Here is a 24,063-nt window from a genome sequence, read left to right on the forward strand (position 1 = left end):
ATCACGCTCAGTCCATTCTCCTCCCAGTTGCCTGTGGGTGAGGTGGGGCCCAGACCACATGCTTCCCGTGCTCCCAGAATCTGGGCACGGGTTGAGAAGGGGCCCCACGGGGTCTTCAGTGCAGGTCCCTGCTGAATGCCAAGGCCCTGGGTGCACGTCCTCCTTGAACTTGCTCTGGAGTTCGCCTTGTTGGTAGAGGGTCTCGGGGCAGGGGTGGATCAGACACAGCCGGCCTTCAGTCTTGTTCCTCCAAGCAAGTGGGGTGGATATGTTGGGGTCCTATGGCTGGGTGCCGCCATCTGTTGAATCTGACAAAATAATTTTTTTTTTTTTTTTTTTTTTTTTTTTGAGACAGAGTGTCGCTCTGTCAGCAGGCTGGAGTGCAGTGGCACAATCTCAGCTCACTGCAACCTCCACCTCCTGGATTCACGCCATTCTCCTGCCTCAGCCTCCCGAGTAGCTGGGGCTACAGGCATCCGCCACCACGCCCGGATAATGTTTGTATTTTTAGTAGAGACGGGGTTCCACCATGTTGGCCAGGATGGTCTCTCCCTCTCTTGCCCTTGTGATCTGCCCGCCTTGGCCTCCCACAGTGCTGGGGTCACAGCCGTGAGCCGCTGCGCCCGGCCTCCCACAGTGCTGGGGTCACAGCCGTGAGCCGCTGCGCCCGGCCTCCCACAGCGCTGGGGTCACAGCCGTGAGCCGCTGCGCCTGGCCTCCCACAGCGCTGGGGTCACAGCCGTGAGCGCTGCGCCCGGCCTCCCACAGTGCTGGGGTGACAGCCGTGAGCCGCCGCACCCGGCTCAGCCAAAATAATTTTATTAGCGAACTTGAGGGCAGTGCCCAGAATTGAAGGCGAAGCCCCAGAAGCATGTTTTGCAGAGAAAAGTGCCCAGGGAAGCTCTGAGGGCCCATGTAGCAAAGATCAGGGTACAGTCGGTCTGAGGGTGAATGGGCCACTCGGACCAAGATCCCAGCCTGGGGGGAGGGCTTAGCTGGAGCAGGTCCTGGCACAGTTGACTGATGCTGCACAGAACCTGTGCATCGCACGGTCCCACGGTGCTGCAGCTGCAGGAGGGGTGGAGGCTGTAGCCAGACAGCATCAGAAGCCAGCGTGGTTCTGGAAGGATGAGAACACCAAGGTGTTAGGGCTGCAGCAGGGGTCCTGTCCCCTGGCACCCCTCACCGCCCTAATCTTTTACCCTTAGGAGGCAGCAGGCAGGAGGGGCTGCCCAAGGCTCTAGGGCGGCCAGTGTGGCAGGAAACACGTTCCAGCCCCAGCTAGGTACTGGTCCGTGGACCCACCTCCCAGAAAGCCCATCACTGTGTAATCCTCTAACCTGGGGTTCCCCGAGGCCTGTGAGTTCATCCTTTTGGCAGTTCCTGGTGTCTCCTTACTCTGCTCAGCATTTCCTGGGCGGGAGTTTAGGGCGCAGGACCCTCCCCAGGATGAGAGGGCCCCACTGTCCATGACGAGAGTCGGCCTGAGGGCTGAGCCACGTGTGCCCACCTCAGACGCGGGCCTGAGGGTGCAGCCCTGGCCCTGTGCTGGCCGTTTCTAGGAGCGGTGCCCTGAGGTCCCAGCTGTGACAGCCCCACGCTCTGCAGGAAGACATCGTGGGGGTGGGGAGTTGGTGCTGCGGCCTCGTTCCTCTCTGCAGTGAGTGAACGATGTTTGTGGTCAGCAGGAGCCTGTGGGGAGCGCAGGCTGGGCCTCCCGGTGTCCCACCCAACCCTTTTTCCATGGGGGATCTGCACTCAGCTCCAGGGAAGATGGTCGGGATAACCGCAGTCTGCCGTAGGTCCCCACCCTCCACAGCCAGGGTGGTCCGTGGTGAGCTCCAGCCATCGAGATGGGGGGTCTGCTAGAGTCTTCACGGTCTTTTCTCTGAAAATGACAGGCAAGCAAGGAGAGCCGGGTCCCCTGCCTCTTCCATTCCAGATGCCTTGAGTCCACCCAAGTGGGGATGTGATGTTTAGAGCTGCAGCAGCCGCCCTACGGTTGGGAGTCAGAGATGAGCCGGTGTTCCAGGGACAGTGCAGCAGAGGCTGAGCGCAGGCCTGCTGTGCTGAGAGGTGGCTGGATCACTGATGCTTTGGCAGTGGTGCTGGGGTTTCTGTCATGACCTGCAGCTGAGCCTTTTTCTAATGACCGTGAGATCTGAAAGACTGCTTTGAAGGACACCTTCAAAGGAAGCCTCTGCCATGCGTGTGGGGAATGCTGGATGCTGCTTCCTCCTTTGGCCCTGCTCAGCCCAGCGAGAGGCCAAGGCACATGTGGCTCCTGGGTGCCCATAGGCAGCGTGGCTACCCGCTGGGCCCGTTTCCACCGAGCCGGAACCCCCCAGTCTTCAATGCAGGCACCACGGGGGGCCCACGAGAAACCCTGCTTGCCACCTCCCACACCCCCACCCCCAGGTTCAAAGGAAATGGCCCCTGAGCCAAGGGCTGAGACCAGCCGTGGGTCCGGCTGTCCTGGGGAGCTGTACTGGAGCCCACCACGGTGGGACCGTTGCTCCGGCGGTGACCCCACCTCCGTGTCTGTGGCATCGGCTGGACAGGCCACTCCCTGGGCCACCGAGATGTTTCACCTCGCAGCCCTCGGGCACGCATTGAGCAGATGCGTCTGCGCTTGCGTGTGTGTGTGGGTGGGTGTACATTTGTGTGTGTGTGTGTGTGTGCCTGTGTGGGTGGGTGCACATTTGTGTGTGTGTGTGTGTATGTGTGTGGGTGGGTGCACATTTGTGTGTGTGCCTGTGTGTGTGCCTGTGTGGGTGGGTGCACATTTGTGTGTGTGTGTGTATGTGTGTGGGTGCACATTTGTGTGTGTGGTGTGTGTGCGCGCGCATATGGTGCACATTTGTGTCTGCGCATGTGTGGGTAAACGTGTGTGGGTGTGTGGGTGCACATTTGTATGTGCGCACGTGTGTGGGTGCACATTGTGTGTGTGTGTGCACATTTGTGTGTGTGCATGCCTGTGTGTGTGCACGTGTGTGTGTTGCAGGCCCTGGATGCCAGACACTGAATAAACGCAGGAAGGCGTCTGTGTTCATTCTCCTCGTGGGTCACTGGTCCAGAAACACCTGGGTGGAAAGTGCTCTGCGGGAACGGTGCCTCTGCCTGTAGGGGGGACCCTGGTGAGCGGATGGGCCAGCTGCACGTGTCTTCCGGCCACTCAACACGCAGTGTTTCCAGGGGCACGAAGAGATCAAAATTGAGATGTGATTAGCTGTAGGATTTCATTTAATCACAGATCATCCCGAGGCTAATTTATCTCCCCCATGACCATAACGCATCAAAAAGTTGACTTTTTCCAGCTCAGCTGTGCCTCATCTCCTTCCCACGAAGCCCTGGCAGGCACATCCAGTGAGAAACCACAGTGGGAGTCCTGTGGCAGGGTCACCCCACTTCCGATGCCCTCCAGCTGCATCTTGGCAGGAAAAAGGCTGCCCAATTCTCATGACCTTTGAAGTCCCGGGCTGGGGCGTAGCAGTGGAGGCTGGCGTTAACCGCCGTACATCTCAAAGGCCTCATTGGGGAGCTGCAAACAAGAACATCCCTGAAATGCAAGGACACAGCGCTCGGGGCAGGGGCTGCTCACCGGCTCATGGCCAGAGGTGAGCGGGGTCTGGGACTGTGAGGTGCTGTGGACGTCGGGGGCTCCTGGGGCAGGGACACAGCCACGGCCCTCACACCAGTGGAGCCGTCTTCCTTCCCCAGGCAGGCTCGGCCTCCTCACGCCCCAGGACCCTTCTCTCCCCTGTGCTTATGCTGGAAGCACAGCGTGAGGGGGCAAAGGTCACGGGAGGCAAAAGGCTGGGCTGAGGCCGAGGCTGCGTGGCTGCGGCTGGACACCAGGTCCTGTGGTGGTGTGGGCAGGGTGCGCTCTCTCCTCTCAGCAGCCTGGGGCTGCATGTGCTACCAGAAACAGGTGTGCCTATTTGAAGGTGGTTTGACCAAGTCTCCCAAAGCTGAAGATAGGTCCCTGCCCATGTCCCCGGGTGGCACTCCACAGATGCACCTGTGTCCATCAGATGGTATCGTTGATAGTCTGGAGCCACCCAGATGCCACGTCGTCTGTTCACGCCGTGGACACCACAGTCTGAGGCAGAGGATTGCAGCCACCGGCATGGGCGAATCTCAGCCAGAGAGAGTGAACTGGGACACCATTCACGTGATGGGCCAGATGGGCCGGCAGCGGCTCGCTGGGGCCATTCTGGGTGGGCTGTGTCTGTTGGTCTGGTGCTGTTTATGTGGCTGGTTCAGGTTTGTCATCCCTCAACTTGCATATTTATCATTGGTACATTTTTATGTATGTTGTACCTCAATTTAAAAATTAGGGCCAGGCGCGGTGGCTCACGCCTGTAATCCCAGCACTTTGGTAGGCTGAGGCGGGAGGATCACGAGGTCAGGAGATCAAGACCATCCTGGCCAACATGGTGAAACCCCGTCTCTACTAAAAAAATACAAAAATTTGCTGGGCGTGGTGGCACGCACCTGTAGTCTCAGCTACGCAGGAGGCTGAGGTATGAGAATTGCTTGAACCCGGTAGGCAGAGGCTACAGTGACCCGAGATCATGCCACTGCACTCCAAGAGACATTTAAAGCAGACGGGGTGTGGGGGCTCACCCCTGTAATCTCAGCATTTTGGGAGGCTGAGGCGGACGGATTACCTGAGGTCAGGAGTTCAAGACCAGCCTGGTCAACATGGTGAAACCCCATCTCTACAAAAAATACAAAAAATAGCCAGGTGTGGTAGTGGGTGCTGTAGTCCCAGCTACTTGGGAGGCTGAGTCATGAGTACTATTTGAACCCAGGAGGCAGAGGTTGCAGTGAGCCAAGAATGCACCACTACACTCCAGCCTGGGCGACAGAGTGAAACTGTGTCTCAAATACATAAAAATAATATATATATATATTTTTGAGACTGAATCTCTGTTTCCCAGGCTGGTGTGCAGTGGTGTGATCTCGGCTCACTGCAACCTCCGCCTCCTGGGTTCAAGCAATTCTGCCTCAGCCCCCCAAGTAGCTGGGACTATAGGCTCCCGCCACCACACCTGGCTAATTTTTGTATTTTTAGTAGAGACAGGGTTTCACCATATTAGCCAGGCTGGTCTCGAACTCCTGACCTCATGATCTGCCTGCCTCGGCCTCCCAAAGCGCTGGGATTACAGGGGTAAGCCACTGTGCCCGGCAATAATAATTTTTTTTTTTTTTTTTGAGACAGAGTTTTGCTCTTGTTGCCCAGGCTGGAGTGCAATGGTGCAATCTCAGCTCACGGCAACCTCCACCTCCCACGTTCAAGCTATTATCCTGCCTCAGCTGGGATTACAGGCACCCACCACCACACCTGGCTGATTTTTGTATTTTTAGTAGAGACAGGGTTTCTCCATGTCAGCCAGGCTGGTCTTGAACTCCTGACCTCAGGTGATCCACCCGCCTTGGGCTCCCAAAATGCTGGGATTACAGCCCTGAGCCACCGCGCCCAACAATAACAAAAATTTTTAAAGCAAAACTAAAGATTTATAAATTGTAAAATGCAGATATAACAAGTGATTAATATTTACTGTACCAGCAAATATGAATAATGTTAATGTGCTCACAGACGGAGGTGGCTTGTAAGTGGTGTGAGCATTTCTTTTTTTTTTTTTTGGAGACGGAGTCTCGCTGTCACCTGGGCTGGAGTGCAGTGGCGCGATCTCGGCTCACTGCAAGCTCCGCCTCCCGGGTTCACGCCATTCTCCTGCCTCAGTCTCCCGAGTAGCTGGGACTACAGGCGCCCGCCACCACGCCCGGCTAATTTTTTATATTTTTAGTAGTGACGGGGTTTCACAGTGGTCTCGATCTCCTGACTTCGTGATCCGCCGGCCTCGGCCTCCCAAAGTGCTGGGATTACAGGCGTGAGCCACCGCGCCCAGCTGGTGTGAGCATTTCATGGTCAGAGTTTGGCATTGGGGCGAGAGACAGGATGGATTTTAACTCGAACATCACAGACACAAACTGAAAACCCTGATGCGGTGCCTGCACCGTTGCCTCCTTTTCTGCACCTGTAAATGGGACGAGTAATTCCATTCCCCCTCCCGCTTCCGCCTTCAGAAGGTTTTCGTCAGCACAGACGTTGTCTTCAGCAAGGAAGTGCTGGGAACGCCCTGGAGTGAACCCAGGAAGATGCCTGCAGTGGGTGCCAGGGCGCCTCCCCACCGTCCCTGCTGGGCCTCGCGGCCACGCCCAACTGCTGTGAGCGGCCTGCGGAGCACCACGTGCGACAGCTGGCTGGAGGCGAGAGGTCTGCCTTTGATGTGGCTGTTGGTGCAGGACCTGTGGTGCCTTCCGCAGCGGAAATGGCGCGCCGCCCGGGGAGGACGGAAGCAGCATCCTGGGTACCCGTGTGAGGATGAGCGACAAGATGACTGGAGGGTCCCGGAGGACCTCACCAGGGTGCCCCCCAGCCGGTCCCCTGCCAGGAAGCGACACCCCCAGCCCCAGGGCTGCAGCTGAGGGGGTCGCTACTCTCACTGGGCGAGGCTGGGCCCTTGGGGGCAGGGACCAGAGTGGCCTCAGGCTCTACGAGATGCCTGAAAGCACCGACCCCTCCAGGGCTCACTCGCATTGGACACTTTCATGCTCTGCCCTGGCCGGAAGCCCCCTCACCAACTCCTGCAGGGTTCACTCAGTTTCCAGAACTTTAATTATTGGAAAATTCTCCCTGGTCCAGCCCCCGAATCTCCCGTGAACGTTGACAGCTGAGTTGCTGCTCCATGCATGCTTTGGCTGAGAGCAGAGGGAGCCCCTGTCCTCACTGAGCTGCTGCCATGGGGAGGGGTGAAGGGTGGGGCCATCCATGGCCAGTGACTGAGGCAGAGGAGCCTCTGGAGAGGGCAGGTCCTGGGGAAGCTCCGGACTCCCAGAGGGGCCAGGTGGGGGCCCTGGTGACCAGGACAGACTGTGGTGTTTTTTAACGTAAAGGAGATATGCTATGTGAGGGACCCCCTGTGTACTGCGTGCCGCCTGGTGGCAGGCTGGGCCATGGTAGGTGCTCACGCCCCCGGCATATGCCCATCATGTGGCCGCCCTCCATGGGAGGGGCTCCGAGGATGACTTTTAAAAATGCAGAGAAAGGCTCCATTCTTCCCAGGACCTCAGCGCAACCCTGGCCCAGGGAGGCAAGAGACAGAGGCCAGGAAGGGTCCAGAGGTGTGGAAATGTCCTGGGGACCTGAGCAGCAGCCACCAGGGAAGAGGCAGGGAGGGAGCTGAGGACCAGGCTTGTCCACGTTGGTTGTGAGAATCCCTGAGCCCAGGGGGTTGATTCCAGGAGGTGTCTGGATTGGCTGGGCCATGCCTGGGCTGACCTGTCCAGCCAGGGAGAGGGTGTGAGGGCAGATCTGGGGGTGCCCAGGTGGAAGGAGGCAGGCATGGGGGACACCCAAGGCCCCCTGGCAGCACCATGAGCTAAGCAGGACACCTGGAGGGGGGAACTGTGGGGACCTGGAGGCCTCCAACGACCTCTTCCTGCTTCCTGGACAGGACTATGGCTGTGCAGGGATTTCAGAGAAGACTCCTGGGCTCCCTCAACTCCACCCCCACAGCCATCCCCCAGCTGCGGCTGGCTGCCAACCAGACAGGAGCCCGGTGCCTGGAGGTGTCCATCCCTGACGGGCTCTTTCTCAGCCTGGGGCTGGTGAGCTTGGTGGAGAACGTGCTGGTGGTGGCCGCCATCGCCAAGAACCGGAACCTGCACTCACCCACGTACTGCTTCATCTGCTGCCTGGCCCTGTCGGACCTGCTGGTGAGCGGGGGCAACGTGCTGGAGACGGTCGTCATCCTCCTGCTGGAGGCCAGCGCACTGGCGGCCCGGGCTGCCGTGGTGCAGCAGCTGGACAATGTCATTGACGTGATCACCTGCAGCTCCATGGTGTCCAGCCTCTGCTTCCTGGGCGCCATCGCCGTGGACCGCCACGTCTCCATCTTCTACGCGCTGCGTTACCACAGCATCGTGACACTGCCGCGGGCGCGGCAAGCCATCGCGGCCATCTGGGTGGCCAGTGTCCTCTTCAGCGCGCTCTTCATTGCCTACTGCGACCACGCGGCTGTCCTGCTGTGCCTTGTGGTCTTCTTCCTGGCCATGCTGGTGCTCATGGCCGTGCTGTACGTCCACATGCTGGCCCGGGCCTGCCAGCACGCCCAGGGCATTGCCCAGCTCCACAAGAGGCAGCGTCCGCTCCACCAGGGCTTCGGCCTGAAAGGCGCTGTCACCCTCAGCATCCTGCTGGGCATTTTCTTCCTCTGCTGGGGCCCCTTCTTCCTGCATCTCACACTCATTGTCCTCTGTCCCCAGCACCCCACGTGCAGCTGCATCTTCAAGAACTTCAACCTCTTTCTCACCCTCATCATCTGCAATGCCATCATCGACCCCCTCATCTACGCCTTCCGCAGGCAGGAGCTCCGCAGGACGCTCAAGGAGGTGCTGATGTGCTCCTGGTGAGCGCGGCACGGGCAGCTCTAAGTGTGCTGGGCAGAGGGAGGTGGAGATACTGTGTGGCCTGGTTCTGGTGTGACCCTGGGCAGTCCCTTACCTCCCCGGTCCCCATTTGTCAAAGAGGATGGACTAAATGACCTCTGAAGGTGCTGAAGCGCGGACCCTTCTGGGACCAGGGAGAGGGGTCCCTGCTAAACTCCAGGCAGGACTTCTCACCGGCAATCGTGGGGAACGGAGGAGGACAGGGGGAGTTTGTGGGGCCTCAGGCTCCGGGCACCAGGGGCCGACCTCAGGCTCCTGAAGAGACATTCTCTGCCCACTCCTGGGACACTCCACCAGCCCCAATGACTGAGCAACATCCACCCCACCCCATCTTTGCTGCCAGCTCTCAGGACCCGTGCCCTCGTCAGCTGGGATGTGAAGTCTCTGGGTGGAAGAGTGTGCCAATAGCTACTCCCACGGCAGCCCCAGGGGCTTTGTGACCAGAAAGCTTCATCCACAGCCCTGCAGCGGCTCCCGCAAAAGGAAGTGAAATCCCTGCCTCAGGCCAAGGGACCAGGTTTGCAGCAGCCTCGAAAGTGGTGTGGGGCTGAGCCCTCCTGAGGGCCAGTTCTAAGGCTCAGACTGGGCACTGGGGCCTCAGCCTGCTCGCCTGCAGCAGTCGGCCAGGCAGACAGCTGTGGCAAATGCCTGACTCAGTGACCAGTGCCTGGAAGCACGGGGCCAGGAAAGTCTGGTAATAAATGTGACTCAGCATCACCCACCTTAGCCCCTTCCAGAAAGTGCTTGAAGTTTGCGGGTGGAGGGACAGGGGAGGGGAAGGTGGGCAGGGGTGAGAGTCAAGAGAGGGAAGAAAAGAATCCCGGAAAACGTGGCTGCCTCCCCAGGTGAGGAAGCCACAGCCCCAGAGGCCCCAAATGCCTGGGGAGTGTGGAGGTCCCAACTAGGCTTCTGCTGACCCTTCTTCTCAGTTTTCTCTCTGTGCTTACAAACCCCAGCCTAGAGGAAGGACGAGCAGGTGCAGCAGGGCCCCAGTCCCCTCCACTCTGACGCTGTCCTAGCTGCAGAAGAGGCGGGTGCCCAGCCTTCCCTGTGACCACATGTGACCTCAGCCGGGATGCATCCCGTTGCTGGCCCCAGCCCTGAGTCCCTCAGCCATGATGAGCCATGAATGGGACCCTCCCTGTCCACTCTGAGATGCCTGGAAGGGGGCTCAGTGCAGGCGGGCTGGGGGCTGGGTCGCTGTCTGCCCAGCACTGCCATTCTGGGAGGAGGCAGGTGGGGAAGGGGTGGGGGGGTCTGTGTTCAGCCAGTCCTGGGAAATGCTTGATGTGAGGCCTCTGAAGGTGGGGATGAGGCAGAGGTCCAGCCAGTGGACAAGTCCCTGGGAGTGAGTACCTGAGGATGAACGATGCTGCCTGGTGCTGGGGAGCAGTGGAGCCCCTGGGCCATCCCTTTGCTGAAACCTGGGCATCTCGCTGAAGAGACCACCTCCATTTCCTCTGCAGAGACTGAGCACTCAGTCAGCCCCCTTCCTGGGACAGGCTCATTGGAGGCTGCAGGGCTGCCATCAGCCGACTCCTAGGCAGGCTCAGTCAGCAGGCCCCTGGCCAGCCCCACCCCTGCGTCAGCTCCAGCCCTGACTGCCGGCCTCAGGACTGGGAGCTGCTTCCTGGCAGGGCCCGCCTCTGCTGGGAGACCGTACGGTGAGTCAGCCTTAAGCCTGGCACCAGAGCCCTGCGAGGATGGAGCAGGAGCTGGCTGGCCTGAGGCTGCAAAACTTCCTCCCTCGTGGAGACAGGGAGGCACCTCAGACGCTCACCCGGGACTCCCTTGAACAGGGACAGGGAGGAACCCCAGGCAGCTAGACCCCAGTCACAGCCACATGAGCACATTGTGGGGCAGGGAGGGGCATCTCTAGAGAACAAAAGATCCATTTCTCGACTTTCCAAACTGGAGAGCTTCTTGAGAGAAAAGAGAGAGACACAGGTACAGGGACGCGCCACCCACACACAGCCCTGTGCACACAGAGCGGACACAGGCGTCCACAGGCAACTTCGCAGGTGCTCATTTTGTGAAGGGAATGCGGATCTGGGGGCGGGGTGGGGTTCGTCTGTACATCGTGCACTGTCAGACCCTTCCTGAAGGATTTTTGTTATTGAAATATCAGAAGGCCCTCGTTATAAGGTGGCGTCACTGTCATATCTGGCCCAGGAGGAGGCCAGTGCCGTGCCGGCGAGTCCTGTGCTCCCTCCCTTCTTCTCTGACCAGTAAACGCATCTGCAGTCGTTCCCCCGAGGCCTCCCTGCACGCAGTCTCCGACCTCAGAGAGTGAGTCAGATAGAAACCGCTGCCCACCCTCCCCCACCCTGGCCGGGTTCTTGCCTGGCTTGTGCGTCCTTGTGACAACTCCTGACACCGATGCGCACCGGGCAGGGGCACGTCCAGGTGTTGTGCGCGCCCGGGCCCACAAAGGTCTTTTGCACTCTCATGGCAGCCCCTTGGTGGAGAGGGTCAGGTGGCCCCCCCCCACTGCGGAAGCCGGCGACCCAAGGAGCTCACTCTCGGCCGCCGCCACCCCTGTGTCCGCGCCCTTCCGAGCTCTGATCGGACGCTTTGTTTCTTCTCAGGGGGTTCAGGGCCTGCGCCAGCCTTTACCTCCCTCCCCCACCCAAAACCGGCAAAGCTCAGAGCACCTTGTCTGCCAAAAGACAGGGAGCTGGGAAGGTGCGGGTTGGTGCCTAACCCGGCGTGGGGAAAAAAGATCCTCCTTACAAAGCCGCAGGGTGGGGCTGTCGCAAGGGCGGAACCGAGAGGGTAGCTGGGGGCGGGGTTCCCAGGGCCGAGATGGGCTATTGTCCTCCCTGGAGCCCGGCACCCCCACTGCCAGCTCCTCTGGGAGGCAGCCCCTCCTTTCGAATGCGCGGGGCCCGCAGACCGCGCCCGGCCCAGCGCTGGGGGTTCCTTGGCTGCGGGAGGGGCGCCGCATTGCGCGCGGCGGGCGGGGACGCGCGGTGCCGAGGATGCGGGCGGGGACGCGCGGTGCGGAGCCTGCGGGCCGGGCGGGGTTCTGCGGCGGCGCCTCCCGATTGGCCACCCGCGGTGACATCAGCCGATGCGAAGGGCGGGGCCGCGGCTATAAGAGCGCGCGGCCGCGGTCCCCGACCCTCAGCAGCCAGCCCGGCCCGCCCGCGCCCGTCCGCAGCCGCCCGCCAGACGCGCCCAGTATGAGGGAGATCGTGCACATCCAGGCCGGCCAGTGCGGCAACCAGATCGGGGCCAAGGTGAGGCTGCGTGCCCCGGCCTGTCGCGGGCCCCGGGGCGGGAGGAGGGAGGCGCCGTGCCCCGCGGGCCGCACCTCCAGCTGCCCCCGCCCCTGAGAACCTGCAACAAAGGATGCGCCCAGCGCCGCGCTGGGCGGCCGGGACGCGGGGCCCCCGCCCTGGGACTCTCGCCCGCACCTCTCTGCCCCTGCCCAGGTGACCTCGGGCTGCCGAGGCTCAGCTCACGTCAGTCGCGAAGCCTCAGCCCCCTCCACACCTGCACCCCCTCCACACCTGCGCCCCCTCCACACCTGCACCCCCTCCACCGGGCCTCCGCAGGTGCAGCTGGGAGCCGTGTCTGGGCGTGGCCCTCTTTTTCCGGGCCGCGGCATAGCCTTCAGTGAGACGGGTGGGGTAGTCAGGTTTGGGTGGGGTGGGGGGTTCTCCTCACAGCCGTGATTCCCTCGGCCCGAATCCCCCACTGGAGGAGCCGAACGTCCCCTGAGAGGCTAGAGCCGCCCCGATGTCCCCAGCCTGCTCCGACACCCCTCGGCGTCCTAGCTCCACCCTGTCCCTTTGTTGGAGGGGTTGGGCCTGGACTCGAGATGACCTTGGTCCAGGATCAGGCATTCCATCGGCGCAGCGGCTCCTGGGCAGCCCCGCGGGGCTTGACCGCGCCCACCCAGGGTCTACCAGTCTGGGGATAGGATTGGATGTGGGAACAAAGCCGGGCTGTGGGGTGTGGAGGCTGCACCATGGCGCGCCCCTCCCTCCATTGTTAGCCCACCTCGCAGATGTTGGGGCCACGCAGGAAGGGGCGTTGGTGCAGCTGTGCAGGGATCCCCGCCTAAATCATTAAGGGGACGTCGTGTCCCCTGGTCCTGGGAGGCTGTCCCTGGCCCAAGGTCACAGAGCAGGTGCGAGAGAGCCGGGTTGGCCCTTGGTTCTCAACCCCTGCAGGAGTCAACCTGGGGCTCGGGCGGGGCGGGTTGGGGGGGGCTGCTTGCCAAAGGATCTGCCCTCCGAACAGTGTTGGGGAACGGGGGATGGGGGAGGCTGGCTTTGTCAGGACCAAGGCCAGGGACCCAGCTCAGGGCTGGTGCGGCGCTGATTCTGGGAAGGAGGGGTGGAGGAGAAGGTCCTGGAGGGGAAGGGGCCAGAGAAAGGCTTCCTCCGGAGGCTGTTGCCATGGAAACCAGGCAGGAACAAAAAGCTAATTACAACAGGGCCAGCCACGTGGCTGACATGTAAATTGCAACTTTGGCTCCGGGTGGAGGCGCCTCTGAGGGTGGGAGGCCCAGTAGTGGGGAGACTCTCTAATCACCCAAGGAGACAGCTGTGCCTGCCAAGGAGAGCCTGGGGGAGGGGAGGCGTGGGGGACAGTGGCCTCAAATCAAACCAGGACTCCCGGAGCAGCCTCTGACAGCTGCCTTGGCCTGATGGGAGGGGCTGAGGGCTCATTAATGTGGTCACTGGGGCCAAGCCTGCCCTGAGCATCTGTTCCTGGGAGGGTCAGGGGTCGCTGGGGGGTGGGAGGGCAGGCAGCCCTGGGGCCCACCTGGGGTTTCTCCTTCTATGGCTGGTATGGGCCCAGAGCTGTGGTCCCGCAAGGCACTTATCAGGCAAGAGCTGGGACCTAGAAGTCAGGTCCACACGCAGACATCTCCTGAGGCTCCATGGTTAGCAGAGGGAGCCCTTGTCCCCTGGACCCTGTCCTTGGCTGCCTTGTGCTCTGCTTCTCAACACTGGAGCTCTTAGTTTGCTCACTACTTTTTATTCCTTTTGAGTTGTTTGTTTTTTCTTATTTTGTTTTAAAAATTAATACCTGGCCGGGCACGGTGGATGAGGAATCTCATGTAATCCCAGCACTTTGGGAGACTGAAAGTGGAGGATCACTTTAGCAAAGGAGTTCAAGACCAGCCTGGGTAACATGGTGAAACTCCGTTTCTAAAAAAAAAAAAAAAAAAAAAAAAAAAAAAAAAAAATTAGCCTGGCGTGGTGGGCCGCACCTGTAGTCCCAGCTACTTGGGAGGCTGAGATGGGAGCACCACTTCAGCGTGGGAGGTCGAGGCTGCAATGAGCTATGACCGCACCACTGTACTCCAGACTAGGCGATAGAGCGAGATCCTGTCTCAAAATAATAATAGTAGTATCTGATTCTTTTTAACAACGCAAACAACAGAGAAGGAAATTTTCTCGGGGGGCAGCAAGAGCGTCTTCCTTTCCTCTGCTGCCCTTGTGGAATCCATGGGAAGCAGTTCAGTGGTTTGCGTCCAGCCGTCCCCTCGACCTGGAAGGTCTCCAGAGGTCAAACGCGAATTCCCCCGGGCCAGGCCCGGCGTAGGGGATTCGCCCCCTGGCGGGAAGTTCCTTGGCCATTCTCGGCCTCCACTCCCGCAGCTGGTAGGGGGGCAACGCGGCTGCTTCCCTGTCTGGGGTCCTCGGGGGGTGCCTGGCTGGGCAGGAAGGCCCGTGCACTCTGGGCAGAGGGAAGTCGGGGTGACTCGAGGCCGGGAGCAAAGCCGGGTCCCGGGCGGTCACGCGGCAGCGCGGACGACTCACCGCGGTCACCCCTGCGCTGGGAGCCGAGCCCCCAGCATCTCGCGGGGATGCGGTAAGTCGGGCGCAGCCCGCCCGGAGGATGAGAAAACCCGCAGCCCGGAAAGCCGAGCGGCCGCCTGCAGTCACCCCTGGGGGGCAGGGGCGGGCCGGGCTGTGCAGAAACACCGGGGCCGGCGGGACGCAGGACGCTGCCCCGCTGCCGCAGAGCTGAGTCTGGAACCCCGGGGTGTCCTTTCCTGGGGCCTGTGCTCCTCCCTCCCCGGGGCGGGGCGCGCCTGCAGCGGCGGGGGGGGGCCTTTGTCCTCTGCGCGGGCTTCGGCGCCGCCTCCTCGCGGCCGCGGGGAGGGGCGGGGCCTGGCTCTCTCAGCCAATGGGAGACGGCGTCCCTGGCTCGCCCCGCCCCCTCGCCTGAAAGACCCCGCGGAGCCGCGGACCGGGCGGGAACCGCATTCAGGTCCTGGAGGGGCTTGGAGGCCCCAGTCTCGCAGCCCCTTCATCGGGGATCCCCGCTCCCACCTGCCTTGGCCACTGCCCTCAAAGCCCGGCCCTGCTTTCCCCAGGATCCCAAGCGCAGCGCGAGGTCAGCACCAAGGACAGCGCCCGGGCCGAGCGCCTGGCCTCGAACGCGGGTTCTGCTTTGTGTTTCCAGGTTTTTGTTTTTGGTTATGAGACGAGGCCTGGCTCTGCCGCTCGGGCTGGAGTACAGTGGCGCGATCTCGGTTCACTGTAGCCTCGGCCTCCCGAATAGCTGGGACCACAGGCGCTCACCACCACGCCTGGCCACAATTTTCGTTTTTTCTTATTTTCTTTTAAATGGAGTTTCGCTCTTGTTGCCCAGGCTGGAGTGCAGTGGCACGATCTCGGCTCATTGCAACCTCCACTTCCTGGGTTCAAGCGATTCTCCTGCCTCAGCCTCCTGAGTAGCTGGGATTACGGGCTCCCGCCACCACGCCGGGCTAGTTTTTTGTATTTTTTAGCAGTGACGGGGTTTCATCATGTTGGCCAGGCTGGTCTCAAACTCCTGACCTCAGGTGATTCACCTGCCTCAGCCTCCCAAAGTGCTGGGATTGCAGGCGTGAGCCACCACGCCCGGCCGATTTCCTTTTCCGTAGTGATGTTAATAATTTACTTTATAAAATTATATTTTATTGTTTATTAAATATGTAATATAGGCCGAGTGCGGTGTCTCACACGTGTAATCCCAGCACTTTGGGAGGCCGAGGTGGGTGGATCACCTGAGGTCAGCAGCTCAGGACCAGCTTGGGCAACATGGCAACACTCCCTCCCTACAAAAAATAAAAAGCAAAAAAAATTAGGTGGACATGGTGGCACACTGGCCTGTGGTCCCAGCTACTTGGGAGGCTGAGGTGGGAGGATCACTTGGGGGAAGTGGGCAGAGGTTAAAGTGAGCTGAGATCATGCCCCTGCATTCTAGCCTGGGCAACAGAGCAAGACCCTATCTCAAAAAAAAATAACAATATATTTTACTACTTTGTCTCAAATTATAATTTTATTAATTTTAACTACAAAAGCAATTAATATATTCTTCTGGTTAAAAAAAACTGAAATATTGGCCGGGCGCGGTGGCTCACGCTTGTAATCCGAGCACTTTGGGAGGCCGAGGCAGGCGGATCACGAGGTTAGGAGATAGAGACCACGATGAAACCCCGTCTCTACTAAAAATACAAAAAATTAGCTGGGCGTGGTGGCGGGCGCCTGTAGTCCCAGCTACTCGGAGAGGCTGAGGCAGGAGAATGACGTGAACCCAGGAGGCGGAGCTTGCAGCGAGCCGAGATTGAGCCACTGCACTCCAGCCTGGGTGAAAAAGCGAGACTCCGTCTCAAAAAAAAAAAAAAAAAAAAAAAACTGAAATATTGCAGATAAGCCTGGTGCCCATCTAGCCACCTCTCTATCCAAGTGGGAACAAATTTCTTTTTCTATCCTTCTGGTCCATTTTTTTTAAGTGACCTGTGCATGTGGTTTTAGAACTTTAAATAGTATCTAAAACCTTTTAACAAAATGAAGCCAACATGTGCTGAATGTTTTCATGTCAAGCTTTGTGCTAAGGCCTGGATGTGGGTATCATTCACATGTTCATCTCACAGATGAGAAAACAGGTCCCGTGAGGCACAGCGCCTGGCCCATAGCTGTGCTCATACTGGGCCTTGAATGCACTCTGGTCCATTGCTTCTGCTGCCCTGTGCCTCACTCTGCAGAGGACTTCCCATAGATGTGTTTGTTACTCTCTCCACCCCTCCTTTACAGGGGCTGGTGGTTGTGGGTTCCCTGGAACCATAAATTTGGGGTGTCCCAGTGCTTTGGGGAGCAAGGTCCCCGACTCAAGTGGACTGCCAGCAACTAAATTAATGGAGGGTCCTCAAAGACGGCGTTAGGGAGGCAAGCAGTAGGTGGGTAGCTTGGACAAGCCCCAAATGCCTCTGTGACCTTTCTGTACTTTTTTTTTTTTTTGAGACAGGGTCTCACTCTGTCACCTGGACTGGCATGATCTAGGCTCACTGCAACCTCCCTGGCTCAAGTGATCCTCCCATCTCAGCCTCCTGAGTAGCTGGGGCTATAGGCATGCATCACCATGCCCAACTACTTTTTTTGTTTTTTGGTAGAGACAGGGTTTCACCATGTTGCCCAGGCTGGTCTTGAACTCCTGGACTCAAGTGATCCACCTCTCTTGGCCTCCCAAAGTGCTGGGACTATAAATATGAGCGACCACGGCCAGCTGAGTCTCACTCTGTCGCTCAGGCTGGAGTGCAGTGGAGTGATCACTGCAACCTCCACCTCCTGGGTTCAAGCAATTCTCCTGCCTTAGCCTCCCAAGTAGCTGGGATTACAGGCACCCGCCACCACACTGGCTAATTTTTTTTTTTTTTTGAGACGGAGTCTTGCTGTGTCGCCCAGTCTGGAGTACAGTGGCATGATCTCGGCTCACTGCAAGCTCCGCCTCCCAGGTTCACCCCATTCTCCTGCCTCAGGCTCCCAAGTAGCTGGGACTACAGGCGCCCACCACCACACCCGGCTAATTTTTTGTATTTTTAGTAGAGACAGGGTTTCACTGTGCCCGCCAGGATGGTCTCAATCTTCTGACCTTGTGATCCGCCTGCCTCGGCCTCCCAAAATGCTGGGATTACAGGCGTGAGCCACCGCGCCCGGCCTTTTTTCTTTTTTTAAGTTAGGGTCTCGCTCTTGTCCCACAGGCTGATGTGCAGTGGCTTGATCTCAGCTCACTGCAACATCTACCCCCTGGGTTCAAGCGATTCTCGTGTCTCAGACTCTGAAGTAGCTGAAATTACAGGTGCACGCTACCACGCCTGGCTAATTTTTGTATTTTTAGTAGAGACGGGTTTTGCCCTGTTGGCCAGGTTGGTCTAGAACTCCTGACTTCAAGTGATCTGCCTGCCTCAGCCTCCCAAAGTGCAGGGATTACGGGGGTGAGCCAGCGTGCCCAGCTATAAGCGGTTTTCTTTCTATTTATTTATTATTATTCTATGAGACAGAATCTCGCTCTCGCCCAGGCTGGAGTACAGTGGTGCAATCTTGGCTTGCTGCAACCTCCGTCTCCTGGGTTCAAGCAATTCTTTTTCCTCAGCTTCCTGAGTAAGTAGCCGGAACGTGTGAGCCAGCACACCTGGCTAATTTTTGTATTTTTAGTACAGACAGGGTTTCACCATATTGGGCAGGCTGGTCTCGAACTCCTGACTTCTGGTGATCTGCACACCTCAGCCTCCCAAATTGTTGCTATTACAGGCATGTGCCCCTGCATCTGGCCTCTATTTATTTATTTATTTTGAGATGTGGTCTTGATATGAATTCCTAGACTCATGCTTCTCATGCTTGCTACCGCCAAGTCCTGCTTCCTGCACAGCAGTTTCCACTAAAGTCACCCCTTTACGAGAGGCATCTTTTTTTTTTGAGATGGAGTCTTGCTCTGTCGCCGAGGCTGGAGTGCAGTGGCGCGATCTCAGCTCACTGCAAGCTCGGCCTCCCGGGTTCAAGCGATTCTCCTGCCTCAGCCTCCCGAGTAGCTGGGACTACAGGCGCCCACCACCACGCCCGGCTAATTTTTTGTATTTTTAGTAGAGATGGGGTTTCACCGTGTTAGCCAGGATGGTCTCGATCTCCTGACGTCGTGATCCACCCGCCTCGGCCTCCCAAAGTGCTGGGATTACAGGCGTGAGCCACCACGCCCGGCCTACTAGAGGCATCTTAAAACACATCTCCTGTGTCTCCTAAGCACATGTATGTCTCCACTCCTGGGGTCCTCCCACTTCAGCCTCCCAAAGTGCTGGCATTACAGTCGTGAGCCACTGTGCCTGGTCCCACCAAATTGTTTTCTAACGTGCTTTTTTCTTGAGGAATCTTTTCTGCAGCACATGAGTCACATGTAGAGCCCCTTGTTTCTTGAGGCCTTCATACCCTTCAGGTCATCTACAAGTCACTCCTGAGGAGTAAGGGCAAGGGGCATTGGGAGAGGTCAGGCAGCCCCGGGAAGCCTCCCAGCATGTGTCCCAGGAGGCCTGCTGCCTGCAGACACTGCTCCCAGATGCAGCGGCCTTGGCCATCAGAGTGTGTCCCATAATGAGGTGGCAACTTCCCTGCAGGCCTTGCTGTCACCCAGGGGTGTGGGTCTCCGTGTGCACACAGTTCTACATTTGCCATATACCATTTACATGCTTTACACATATTAACCCACTTTCATCTCAAAAAGACTTGCTGTCATCATGCCCATTGTACAGATGAGGACACTGAGTCACAGAATCCTAGTGAACTGTGCAAGGTCACACAGCTGGCAAGGGTGGGGGAATGGTCTGTGAACCCAACAGGCCCAGCCCCTGAGTCTGGGCTCCGCTCGGCAGCGGTCATGGGAGCAGAGTCTGAGAAGCAACGTAGGTACCTGCTCTAGGGGGAGAAAGGTGGAGGTGGCAGGTAGAGAGAGGATGACCCCTGGGGGCTGGGACGATGGCAGCCCCACGCGGACAGGCTGGGTGACCTCAAGCAAGTCGCTTCCCATTTGGGACCCCAAGGACCCTTCTGCAGACCCAGCTGGGGGTCCCTGATGAGACTGGCTCTCAGCGTCCCTTTGAGTCCCGTCGGCTGAGGCCAGTAATGTCCCGGCACCATCGCTGGACATGGTTTGCTCTGACGTGGAGGGGCAGGTGTAGCAGCCCAAAGCGATGCTGAGCTCCGGGCCTCTGATCCTACTCTGCCAGACACTGTGGGTGTCTCTGCCCGCTCTGTGTCTCAGTTCCCTTTCTTGAAAAGAGGGGATAGTAAAAACTAACCCTCAAGGTGTTTATTACCCATGCCCTTCATGGAGGAATCAGCTGGCCCAGGCCCTTGCCAGCAGGTGAACAGCTGGGCCTGGGGGTCTGGGTGTGGGTCTGTTGAATCTTGACCCACCCCGGAGCTCTGGTCAGCCTGGACGTGCAGGTGTGAAGGTGCATGTTTATTATGGCAATTTTCTGACAGATAACAGAGTGGGACTCTCTTCTGAATGGGGCTAGTGGAGGCCTTGGGTCAAAAGCCCTAACTTTATACCGAGGGCGATAAGGCTTCACAAGGGAAAGGGCCTGGCTGGGGCTATGGGCCGCCTGCCAACCCCTCCTCTCCCACTTTGCCTGCAGTTCTGGGAAGTCATCAGTGATGAGCACGGCATCGACCCCAGCGGCAACTACGTGGGCGACTCGGACTTGCAGCTGGAGCGGATCAGCGTCTACTACAACGAGGCCTCTTGTGAGTGCCTGCCCCAGCCTCCCCACCCAGCCCCAGACCGACCAGGTCTCAGCACTTCTGTCCTCCCATCGGTTGGCTGAGATGCCGGCAAGTGTAACTGGATGTCAGGCATCCAGACACACTGAATAGACAATAAATCACAGTCACAAAAGTGAGAGCCAAACATGTTAGTGCCATGAGGGCCTCTGCATGTCCAGGGGCACAGACAGGGATGGGGCAGGCCGGAGACTCCGGAGGCCGTAAGAGGGCCTAGAGAAGGGGCCACCTGGAGGGCTTAGTCAGGCTATTTAGCAACAGGCGTAAAGTGATTTCCATATCAAAGTGGTGATGCACCCACCTGCCCACATGGACATGTGATTTAAAATTTTATTTAATTTAATAGAGACAGTCTCAATATGTTGCCCAGGCTGGTCTCGAACTCCTGGACTCAAGTGATCCACCTGCCTTGGCCTCCCAAAGTGTTGGGAGCGCAGGCATGAGCCCCTGCGCCTGGTGGATGTGTGAGTGGATCCTGCCTGTGTTGCTCGGTCCTGTCCTGCTCCGTTCTTACACACAGTGACGCTTAAGGGTGAAGAAAGTTGCTGAAGCTTGCCTTTGTTCCAGGACTCTCCGACTTCAGAGTAAAGGCTCTTAGGATGTGAGAACGAGGATGGCAGGCGGGCACAGATTTTAGAAAGAATGAGGGAGAGGCTCTGGCCCTCTGTAACCCAAATCACCGAGCCCCTCTCTCCCCTTAGCTCACAAGTACGTGCCTCGGGCCATTCTGGTTGACCTGGAACCCGGAACCATGGACAGTGTCCGCTCAGGGGCCTTCGGACATCTTTTCAGGCCTGACAATTTCATCTTTGGTAAGTTTCCCCTGCTGCAAGCTCTGATGGCAGACCCCATCACAGGCAAGCCCAGGTCGGTGGACGGGGGTGGCTGTCAGAAACAAGGAATGGTCAGCTCCTCACGTGATCCTGAACCGTGGGAACTCATCTCTCCATTCTACAGCTGGGCATTGGAGGCCCAGAGAAAGGGTTCTGTGGGGAGAGCAGAAACCACTCATGCATTTCAAGTGGAATGAAGTGTAAAGCAGACAGAAGCTTACAGAATTGCTAGAGAGCTGGTGAGACAGAACGGGGCCTCCAGAGGACTCCGGGGTCCAGGAGCACGAGGCCTTGCTGCGGCCGAGAGGTCCGGACGTTCCCGTGCCTGTGTCCTGGGGCCGGGCCGTGGATGCGCCACAGAAACAGGAGGGCCTCGCTTCACTTCTGCCTTCCCGACCCCAGCACATCCAGCTGGTAGATGCCAACTCGCATCCAGCCCCCAGCTGCCAGGGATTCTGGGGTGGCTGTTTGGGCTCCTGGCACTGCCAGTCAGAAGGAAGGTATGCTGGAACAGGAGGGCTGATCCATTTACCCAGGATCCCCTCAGGAGGCAGAGGCTCTCTCTGGTGTGACCCCAAGTTCTCAAGACCCTGTCCAGAGCCCTCGTCCTGAGCACTCAGCAGCGTCAGCTCAGGGAAGCCACGGAGGGTATGAGAAGGGGTGGTCAGTGGGGCCCACTTTACGGAAGACAGAACAGGCACGGGGCTGCCACGGCTGCCCTGGGATGTTCAGGCAGGGGCTGGAGGTCTGGACTGCAGAGTCCCTGACCCCTGTCTCCTACCCCTCTTCTCCCTGCACAGGTCAGAGTGGGGCCGGCAACAACTGGGCCAAGGGTCACTACACGGAGGGTGCGGAGCTGGTGGATTCGGTCCTGGATGTCGTGCGGAAGGAGTGTGAAAACTGCGACTGCCTGCAGGGCTTCCAGCTGACCCACTCCCTGGGGGGCGGCACGGGCTCCGGCATGGGCACGCTGCTCATCAGCAAGGTGCGTGAGGAGTATCCCGACCGCATCATGAACACCTTCAGCGTCGTGCCCTCGCCCAAGGTGTCAGACACGGTGGTGGAGCCCTACAACGCCACGCTGTCCATCCACCAGCTGGTGGAGAACACGGATGAGACCTACTGCATCGACAACGAGGCTCTCTACGACATCTGCTTCCGCACCCTCAAGCTGGCCACACCCACCTACGGGGACCTCAACCACCTGGTGTCGGCCACCATGAGCGGGGTCACCACCTCCTTGCGCTTCCCGGGCCAGCTCAACGCTGACCTGCGCAAGCTGGCCGTCAACATGGTGCCCTTCCCCCGTCTGCACTTCTTCATGCCCGGCTTCGCCCCCCTCACAGCCCGGGGCAGCCAGCAGTACCGGGCCCTGACCGTGCCCGAGCTCACCCAGCAGATGTTTGATGCCAAGAACATGATGGCCGCCTGCGACCCACGCCACGGCCGCTACCTGACGGTGGCCACCGTGTTCCGGGGCCGCATGTCCATGAAGGAGGTGGACGAGCAGATGCTGGCCATCCAGAGCAAGAACAGCAGCTACTTCGTGGAGTGGATCCCCAACAACGTGAAGGTGGCCGTGTGTGACATCCCGCCCCGCGGCCTCAAGATGTCCTCCACCTTCATCGGCAACAGCACGGCCATCCAGGAGCTGTTCAAGCGTATCTCCGAGCAGTTCACGGCCATGTTCAGGCGCAAGGCCTTCCTGCACTGGTACACGGGCGAGGGCATGGACGAGATGGAGTTCACCGAGGCCGAGAGCAACATGAACGACCTGGTGTCCGAGTACCAGCAGTACCAGGACGCCACGGCCGAGGAGGAGGGCGAGATATACGAAGACGACGAGGAGGAGTCCGAGGCCCAGGGCCCCAAGTGAAGCTGCCTGCGGCTGGAGTGAGAGGCGGGTGGCGGCCAGGGCCAAGGCCAGCGGTGTCTGACCCCCAGAGCCATGTTGCTGCCGACTCCGTACCCTGCTTTCCCCTCACCCTAGGGCTCCCTTGCCGCCCTCCTGCGTATTTATGGCCTCGTCCTTCCCCCACTAGGCCACGTGTGAGCTGCTCCTGTGTCTGTCTTACTGCAGCTCCAGGCCTGACGTTTTACGGTTTTGTTTTTTACTGGCTTGTGTTTATATTTTCGGGGATACTTAATAAATCTATTGCTGTCAGATACCCTCGCTTGGTGCCAGAGATTTCCTTTTATTCTGGAAAGTTGTGTCCAGTGAGTGGAGGGGCTGACAGGGAGGCCCAGGTGGACAGGCAAGAGCTCATCCTCTCCCAGGCTGGTGGCTGAGAGGGGCCTGTGCTTGGGGCCGGAAGGTGTCTCAAGGCACAGCCCGTGGGGAGACCCCGGAAACGGGGGGCCTGGGAGAAGGAACGGGAAGTACCTCATTCCAGACCCCGAGACGCAGCCCTCCCGACTTGGAAACAACCCCACACTCATTCCCTGGTCTCCCACAGAGCGGCTTGCAGCCCGGAGATATCTCCCACCTGTCTGTGGGCTGAAAGTTGGGGCAGGTGGTCCCCGCTGCAGTGGAAACTGCCATCAGACCTGAAGCCTCCGGTCAGAACCAGGGAGGTAGGGAAGGGGTCCTGAGTGCTCCCTGAAAAAGACGGTGTGTTGAGTGTCTCGGGGCTGGGCCCTGGGAGGGGCTGCTGGGGTCAGGGAAATGCGGCCACAGGACGCAGGCCAGGGCTGCCAGGAGGGACGTATCAGCCCACCCGCCCCCGGCAGCCCCTTCCTGGGGTGCACGATACTCGGTGCCCAGCCACTCAGGGCGTGGCCTGCGGAGCCGCTCACCTGCTTCCCCACATCCTCCTACAGGGAAAGAACCTGAGCCCTCCACAGCCGCCTCCCTGCTGCCCCGCCCCTTGGAGCTGAGGGGCGTCAGCAGCCTCGGTCTCCCAGGTTCTGCCCAGGGGTACCCTGAGAGTGGCCCCTTGTTGAATCACCCTTCAAGCTGGCAATGGGTGCAGAAGACAGGCCGTGGGCACTGCGGGCCCCAGCTTCAGATGCAAGGACTGGAGGCCGCCATCGAGTTCTGGCCCTGACTCCCCCAGTGTGGATGGGGCCGGGATGTGTCTCCTCCGCCAGCTGTTGCTGTGTAACAGATTCCCCCAAATCTACCTGAAACAGCACGGGGTCCTTTC

At 59.1% G+C, this 24,063-nt stretch overlaps 2 protein-coding genes across 3 annotated transcripts in view; both read left to right on the top strand.

Moving 5' to 3' along the window:
* The window catches only part of TCF25 (transcription factor 25), a 41,083-nt gene extending 38,629 nt beyond the window's left edge, over window positions 1-2,454 (top strand). Inside the window, exons 19-20 of one of the 2 annotated variants that reach the window (XR_004032024.1) lie at window positions 1,209-1,359; window positions 1,943-2,454. The gene's annotated coding sequence lies outside the window, so the exon portion shown is untranslated. The remainder of the gene's footprint in view (window positions 1-1,208; window positions 1,360-1,942) is intronic. The other variant, XR_004032025.1, reaches the window with a different exon arrangement.
* A 5,072-nt stretch (window positions 2,455-7,526) lies between these two features.
* Window positions 7,527-23,089, top strand: LOC100581245 (tubulin beta-3 chain). Its single transcript, XM_012505305.2, is given in 6 exon segments — window positions 7,527-8,480; window positions 8,864-8,873; window positions 8,875-9,006; window positions 19,940-20,048; window positions 20,786-20,896; window positions 21,718-23,089. Coding segments are annotated over 6 exon segments (2,388 nt in total). The 5' UTR covers window positions 7,527-7,530; the 3' UTR covers window positions 22,794-23,089.
* Window positions 23,090-24,063: the final 974 nt, after the last annotated feature.

This window comes from Nomascus leucogenys, chromosome 2, assembly GCF_006542625.1.
Source record: "Nomascus leucogenys isolate Asia chromosome 2, Asia_NLE_v1, whole genome shotgun sequence".
Classification (NCBI taxonomy): Eukaryota; Metazoa; Chordata; class Mammalia; order Primates; family Hylobatidae; genus Nomascus; species Nomascus leucogenys.